Here is an 8,147-nt window from a genome sequence, read left to right on the forward strand (position 1 = left end):
GCTTAATGGCATTGTGTCTTAGATATTAAGATTGATGGTATTTTGGAACTTGTGAGTATATATAGTTGGACATATATTATCTTAATAGATAGGCATGTTGACAGTCTTTTGGACCATGATAGGTAACATACTCATTTATAGAGTTAGTGGCATCAACACCATAAGATATATATGAGATTAAAGTAGGCTGTACTTATGTAGAATATATTATTGAAGGTCTTTAAAATAAGAAGATATATACCATCATAAAGTCATTTGTCAAAAAAAAAAGAATCTTAGAATAGTTGATGGAGTACAATTTGAATGCACAAAAGATATTCAAGGCATTTCTACCAAATTACGAATGTTATAGTCTAAAGTTTGTTGATTGAAAGTGGATTTGGACTTATGGAGGCAAATCCAAGTAGGCAACAATTGCTTTTACTTAGTATAATATTATTGTGAGCCATTAGTGCAATTATCTAAATTTGAGTTGTACTTGCTGTTATTCAAAGTTAAAGCATGGTCACTATATATTAACCTTGGACATGATACAAACCAAAGGAATATTTTTTCAACAAAATCATCGCAATTAGAAATACACAAAATTAAAACTTACAATCCATGGTCTAGATTTTAATACCTCTTCTATAACTCTATTGTCCAAATTTTGACACTTAAAGATAAATTATAATATAGTTTAAGAGTTTGAAATTTCAACCAAACTATGTTGCAAGTTAGAGAGACTTACTGACTACCTTTAAATGTCTTTAGATTGTTGTGTTTCTTATCAAATTTCAATTTGCAAATACTAAATTCAACAAAAGTTCTTAATATTGAAGTTGACAGGTTGTAGGTGGAACTTATGTCAAGAAGGTTTTTGCACCAATTAGTGTTTTAAATTGGATTGAATACAATTCAACTTCAATTAAAAAAATTAAAAAATAAAATGTTAAGATAAGACACAGATTAATGGAAGCACTTTACTGTAGAATTAGTTTAAACAAACTTCTGGATTCAATACAATAACAATAGTAACAAAAAAAGGGTCTTAGCCAATACATCTTTACTGCATACTTAAACTACTAATCAACTATAGCCACTAGCCATCTTTTCATTAGCCACTGCTTATTGTTCTATCCTAATTTTTTCTAACCTAGGTGTCTAATTTTTAGGTGGATTACATATCTCTAATATACCTTAGATCATATTAGTCAAAGTCTTCCTAATATCTGATCCTAATCTAACCTAAGTCAAGTGTCCAACTCTTAGGTGGATTAAATATCTTTGATTTGTCTTGGACCTAGTTGTTCTAGATCTTCTTACTACCTATATCCTATAGGTCCAAATCTACTACTTAAGACCAAGTTGGTTAATACAGGATAATAAACTTATATATCCCAAACAAAATTTTCTACTTATTCTAAAACCTTAAATTACTTCAATTTTTTCTTATAAGTTTTGAAGGTGCTACAGGTAGTAAAACAATTAGCAAACAACAAGGCAAGGTGTGAAGACAATAAGGTGCAACTGGAACTATTTGCCGTGCAGAGCCTAGTTTGCCACTCCAGCAACTCAAGCAAATCAGATTTGAAGATATAATACAGCCAAGGAAACTCAGACCTAAGACTCATGCAAACTCTCAAACCGCTAACCGCAGTGGCTTAGGGTGTAGAATTATAAATTTCATAAAGGCGTGAATTAACTATTTGATTACATTACAGCCGAAAAATTAGTAAAATTGGTATTATTGGTGCAGGAAGATCTAGATTGAAAGTACATGCATTAGACTTACTCCCACAAAGCTACATACACCATACGGGTGACAAAACAGAGCAAGGCAGACCAGGGCATACACAAATGCCAAAATGCCACTAAATCTCACTCAATGCCATGCTAATTGTTTACACCTCCGTAGCTACAATCTCCCCACATACTTCTCTAAGATCGGGTTTACACCTTTTCCACATCTTTCCACCCAAATCATCCAATTGACTACTACTCGAACAAAGATCTTACAAGCAAATCTTCGACAGCAACTCCTGACCCTTCAAGCTAGGGTCCAAATAAGCAATAAACAAACTGTGCGGAAAGCTGTTCCCTCTCACTGGCCAAGACACACAACCCACGCCATCACTCAGAGATCACAACCATGTGCCATTATAACATTTCAGCATGAAAAAAATTAACTTCTTCAGTTTTACAATCTACGACTACAAAATCAGGTGTATGCATTTCCCTCTTTTGCCATGGAAGGAGAACTCAATTCAGGAAGTAGTGTGCCCCATGTGTCCGCTGTCGACATGGATAGCTGGGCTTGTGCGCGAGCGAAATTCTGAAGAACAAGACCAAGATCGAGGGTCTTGCCTTCTTGAAATCGTAACATATCTTGATTCATCAGATTGACCAGTCTTCGATACCGAGCTTGAGCCTCGTCACATTGACTCTTACTCTGCAAATATCATTAAACCACTCATCAGCATACGTTAACGTACCAACCAGTCCAGTGAGTGCCTCAGATGCTTCTAGTTGTGAAAGTAGTACATGACCTGATATCTAGTAGGATTGCAGATTGCTTCGAAGCTAAGCGACGATTATGAAGAATAAGACATCAAACATACGAAAAAGAAATCTTCTCAAAAAACTTACAAGTTGCAAATCTGCCTCCATATCTACGGCCTTGTCTGGACGCAACAACTTCTGCTTCTCCCTGTAGTACAAGGCCACGATGCGGTATAAGTTGGAAGTAATCATTGTGCTCCATAATCGAAAAGGAAAACTGGATTACAAATGTTCACCGTTATGATTCCATAATCTTCGAAGGTGCTTTTCTGAAAATGGATAGCTGAGCTACATCATAATGATTATCTCAGAGCTTGAGATACTTCGACTCACAAACTCAGCTTTTTCAAGGAGTAAGCTTCAAAATGCTCTTGATGTTCTCGGTATGCTTGTGCTCTATCTGCCATGACCACCTACGGCAGGCAAAGGTCGAAGTCATCAGAATTAAATATGAAAAAGATCGCAGCCTTAGGAGCAACACGTTGTACACATGGAGTGAAGACGGCTTCAGTACATTACGGTTTTGAGTAGATGTTCGACCTGATTCTAGGTGAGCCAGGAAGGTCCCAACACATAGCAACATTCATTCAAAGAGGTAGACGTTCCAAAAGTACCTTAATGTATTGAACAATTCCCACATACTCCTTCAGTGGCTCTTCAAATTGCAGTAGTAGCTCTAATCCCTAATAAGAGGTCCAACAAACAATACGCATACGTTACTACTCTGCCACAGTAAATTTATTACCCTCAAAAGAGCGAATTAACAAAGCCAGCTTAAGATTGTAATCCAAAGTAATATTCTATGGTTGGCTAATGGTATACTTCATAAACTTCGTCCTCAAAGGCGCAAGATGACTTTGATAAGCAACTCGTAGGTCCCATACACTGGTCGACCTATTCCATCTCATGTGTTTATTCAGCGCTTAGGATTGCCTTCCACATTCCTAAAAACTGTTGATTACCAAAAGAGGACCAATCCCACACATGATAATCTTCTTATCCTTGTCACTAAGGAACAGCAAGACACGTTCATCGCTGTGAACTACAAACATTCACAGAATCCCGTTTTCACCGTCCCTAAAGGTCTCAAGAGTAGATGTGGATAAAATTACATATTTACCTACCAATGTCTGATTTACCACTCTTCCGGCTGTAAAAACACCACGGAATCTAGATAGAATTTTTCGACAATTTACAAATGAAACTCTTGAAGAGTCTTGCTGATAGGCAGAAACTCGGGATTGAAAGATATACCTCACATACATAAATATCCATACACGTGGATGGTCGCTTTCAATCATAATATTCAATTAGAATGAGTACCTGCTTCTGTTGTATTGCAGATAATTCATCTGCACGATCGCCAATGTCAGCAAGTGCCTGCTTTAATGAGCCGGATTCACATTGGCTAAGTAGTTGGATAGCTTTGCCGAAATCAGCTAAAACTTTCCCCGATTCTGCAGCCGCAATAGAATCAAGTAAGCATGACATGCACACAAATATGCCAAAAATGCATCTCGTGACACCAGTTCTCTGAATCCACGCTAAATATCAAGGAGAGTTATTTTGAGTGAGTGAAGAGGATGCCAACCAACAGATGGAGACTGATACCTCTTTGCCGTTTCACTAATCTCATAGCATGGCGTTGTGCCTCAGCCAGATGGTCCTCGAGCTCTAAGATGTAATGCTTCAACTTCTCATATTCGGGATCAATTTCTTCCACCACCTTCTCCTTTCTCATGACTGCATCGCTCACTCTTGTTCCTGCATCCTACCAAAGAGTGGAGACAGCGTGGAGAATTAGGAGAGAATAAGATTGGACAAGAGGAACACCGTTCACAATTTAATGGCCTAAGATGAAATTATTATTATTTCCATGGCTGACAAAGAACTCTCCTGGGACTGATTACCACAACCATGCTTACAGACCGGGAAGGAAAATGCATCTTATAAGGAAAACCAAATCATAGTTAAACCTCCGTTATAGCAAATGCTATGAAGATTAGTAAGCACCTTACATACTCCTTACGCAAGTTTGTACTCTTACATACTCCTTCACACTCATCGATCAGCTAAGGAAAACTTCAGTGATGCACTATACTCTACAGCCCCTATTTGAATATCGGTAGGTGGCGTGCAACATGGACAGAAATCATATTCGCTCAATGCGATAACGGACGAGGCGCTAGTATAATTTACAAATATGCAACATTGATAACTAAAAGTAAATATCAACTGATCACCTTCAGCATCTGCATGAAATCCATCGGTTTTTTCATAAAAACACTTCCCTCCGTTGATCGCGTCTTTTCTATGGCCTGCATCATTTAGACGCCAACAGCGGCAGTGCAAGTGAGCATTAAAGATTTTAGCCGAAAACCCCAACACAGAAAACAGTTGATCACAATCTCTACGCAAGAGGGCTGCACTACAGAGGAGAATAACATTTGTCTCAGGAACATGCAGACTAAGCCAGAAACTATAAGAGCACGGCAACTATGTACACAGATGCATGAATTAGCGCTCGACTTTCACTGAATTTCAAAGCACATTAGATTTTGGAGCACTGCGTTAGTTAGAACTGCCGAAAATCAGAATTCTCACAATACCTACCCAGATATCTTCATCAGCTTCCAAGAAATTCTTGAAGTCTACACTTTTGCGCAACTCAGGGTGGGCGGTTACTCGATTAAGAAAAACGTCCAAGGCTTTTCTCCGCACCTCAATAAATTCTGCAGTAAAACGAAACTTCTCTGCATTGCAAACAATGCTAAGTTAACACATATACAAACTATATCTCATGTCTCCATGCAGAATAAAACATTGAGCGATTTAACACGAAACCTGGTACATAACTGTACACTATGCCTAAATATCTTACCAACAGCATTTTTCCCGGGTAAAGAAGGAACGATAGCGCCCTTGTAGCACTCCATCAATCTTTCGTGAAGCCATACAAAGTCGCTGAACCTCCGTATCACGATCTTCTCTGTTTCTCGGAAATCTTGAATGTTTGTCTGCTTACTCGAGCCACCATAATAACATCAATGAGCATTGCGCAACACAAGTTCCTGTAAGCGACATCCCTCGGATAACTTTGCGACAGAGGATCGGTGGGGCCTACGATATGTAACTGTGTCCGAGAGAGAAATTATGTGAATTAGATCCTAATCACTATCCTTTGAATCAACAAAAAGTCCTCTTAAAATATCCCGTTTCCAAAGGAACACTTCAAAATTACTAGCACGACATCAACTAACACTAAGATTCAATGTGACGTGATCTTCCAGATGAACAGCGCCTAGTGGTGACAGATATTTTACCTGAGAGATCACGTAATTATTGTTATGCAGGCGGCAAACCCTGATAGACACGATACGTTGACATCGTCACGAGAGAGCAGGACTAAACTTTGAAACACAAAACTAAGAAAATGAGAAATGTAACGTACTTTAGTGCTGACACGATATGAAATATAGGCTTGCATGCCTGTGCCCATCTTCACCGGCTCAGTAACAGAAACAGACAAGAAAGGAGGGTCCGAACCGAGACCCGCCATGACTGTATGCCCTCTGCACAGATATCAAGTTTAACTTTCCTGAATAAGTGTAATCTCGAACCGCACAGCTAGGATTACAGAAACACAATTTATCACCGCAATCCAACAAATTTTACACACTCCCTGTCCCGAAAAAATTAGCATTGATATATACTTTCGACAATGAATTATATTGGCGTCACAATAGATACATTAAAACATTACTTTTTACAAGAACAACTAGAAAATACACAAGTACTAGCCATACAATCTGCAGCAGGCAGAGACAAAATTGTTGTGCTAAGGTTATAACACTTATTTCTGTTGTTTATCACACACACCATATCTGCACATTTCCCTAGTAATCGGCTGCAACAAAAAAGATCCATGCAACCATGACTCAGATACTCGCTCCTAGAAACTGGAAGCTGGAATCGTCAACGGGAAATAGTCGATAATACAAACACGATCATTAGACGAATGATCACAGACGACGCAATACCGCAGGCTCATCTCACTCCGACAACCAGCATGATCAACAATTTACACGAATCCACAATTTTCAGAGACTCCAGAACTGATAAGCGATTCGCGAGCTCAAACCTAAATACAAGCACAAATAAAATATTATCTCGCATGCCCTAAAAAAAGTCTCAATGTCAATCACTGCCAAAAAATTTGCAAAGGCTCAATTCTGGCGATGAAAATTCGAGACAAGACCGCGGACTGAAACACCCTACAAAAAATCAATCCAACACGCACAACAGAAGGAGAAAGTCGGAGAAATTGGTGAAAGAGATGATGGACACCTGGTGGAGGGAAAGACAAAAAAAAAAATCCTGGAGGGGAATCGACTACAGGGCAAAGGGAAGGGGTAAGCGAGAAAGCAAAGTAGTAGAGATGGGAGCTGAGAAGGGGGTAGCCAAAGCAAAAAGAAACCCCGAGAAAGGCAGGAAATCGGAGGCAATGGCAAAGGCAGCGAGATGAAGCGACGCAGAGGAGAAGCTGAGAGGAAGTTGAGTGCGTTAGATGGTAATCGAGGCTGATGTCCGAGTCCACCCTACTTCGCTTAGTCTCTCTGGGCACAATCGTCGTCGTCGTAGTCCTTGCTTGATGAGCCCTACGCAGCGTGAGGGAGAGGGAGCCAGCGAGAGAGAGTGAGCGAGAGAGAGAGCCAGAGCGAGAGCGAGAGAGAGTGCGAGAGGGAGAGGAGCCCCTAGTCGGTGCTGCTTTCTGCACCCATGACCACGCATCTAGCATTTAGGGTAGGAGACCTATCAATCTCTTCATACAATTTATTTTATCTTAATGCTACTTGGTACATGATTACTTGGAGTTAGATGTGTATTTGCACCGTTTTCTTGCTTATTTAGCAAAGTCGATATACTGGTCAAATTATTTTGTATTACATTCCAAATCTTAAAGATGTTCCAATTCATTTTTAAGTATGAATGTGTAATATTGACCTTATTATTATTTGAATAGACTTGATGCAGCAAAAAATCTTTAGCTTCTATAAGTAAATGGTCAAAAACATTTTAAATTTTTGAACGGTCTACATGCTACTTGATCACATTATCACATTTGAATACTTTCAAAAAATACTTTTTAAACATACACTGTAGTCTTTTATAATTTATATTATCTTTTAATAAGATTAAACAACCACTTTTTTATGTCTCTATGGTATTGTCTTAAGTAGAATAAAATATGATGATATGAAATATTAATTTTTCACATTTGATTATGGATAGATTTGTATATTTCTAAAAGGTACTATTTTGTTTTTAATCTTACTTTGCTTAGATTGTGTGGTTTTTGTATAGATAGTTAAAAAATAAAAAATAAAAAAATAAAAAACTAATTGATTTCAAACGCCCATTTATATTGCTACTTTTCTTTCTAAATATTTGCTTCTCAATTTAGAAAACATATAAAATGATACTAGTTTGTAGTAAACTGAATTTTTAAAAGATTATATATTTTTAATATAATTAATCCTACACCATGATATTTAAAAAATCAAACATAAACCTTAATAGAAACTTTAATTGAATTTTTTATGAAT

General features: G+C 37.9%; 1 protein-coding gene across 4 annotated transcripts; it reads right to left on the reverse strand.

The window, feature by feature from the left end:
* Window positions 1–2,134: 2,134 nt before the first annotated feature.
* On the reverse strand, window positions 2,135–7,300 carry LOC112281723 (sorting nexin 1). Of its 4 annotated transcripts, none has more exons than XM_024518560.3 (11): window positions 7,144–7,300; window positions 5,993–6,113; window positions 5,423–5,558; window positions 5,155–5,294; window positions 4,785–4,859; window positions 4,153–4,312; window positions 3,865–3,998; window positions 3,156–3,224; window positions 2,875–2,954; window positions 2,629–2,689; window positions 2,135–2,431 (listed from the first exon to the last, which is right to left on the reverse strand). In XM_024518560.3, exons 2-11 carry the CDS (start codon window positions 6,098–6,100, stop codon window positions 2,201–2,203), a joined length of 1,194 nt encoding a protein of 397 aa, XP_024374328.1. In that variant the 5' UTR covers window positions 6,101–6,113; window positions 7,144–7,300; the 3' UTR covers window positions 2,135–2,200. The 4 variants fall into 4 exon arrangements, with proteins under 4 accessions (XP_024374328.1, XP_024374327.1, XP_090106188.1 ...); XM_024518559.3 differs by having other exon boundaries at window positions 6,889–7,271; XM_090250062.1 differs by having other exon boundaries at window positions 5,423–5,674; window positions 6,889–7,254.
* Window positions 7,301–8,147: the final 847 nt, after the last annotated feature.

This window comes from Physcomitrium patens, chromosome 4, assembly GCF_059467195.1.
Source record: "Physcomitrium patens ecotype Gransden chromosome 4, ASM5946719v1, whole genome shotgun sequence".
Taxonomy (NCBI): domain Eukaryota; kingdom Viridiplantae; phylum Streptophyta; class Bryopsida; order Funariales; family Funariaceae; genus Physcomitrium; species Physcomitrium patens.

Bases quoted from the DNA above. Each gene is read 5' to 3' on its own strand.
- LOC112281723 (XM_024518560.3), bottom strand. From the start codon at position 6,100: ATGGCGGGTCTCGGTTCGGACCCTCCTTTCTTGTCTGTTTCTGTTACT. The intron at 3,225-3,864 runs GTACTCATTCTA...ACCTCTTATTAG, and splicing joins CTGCAATACAACAGAAGCAG to GGATTAGAGCTACTACTGCA. The intron at 2,432-2,628 runs GTAAGTTTTTTG...TGATATTTGCAG, and splicing joins TGGAGGCAGATTTGCAACTT to AGTAAGAGTCAATGTGACGA.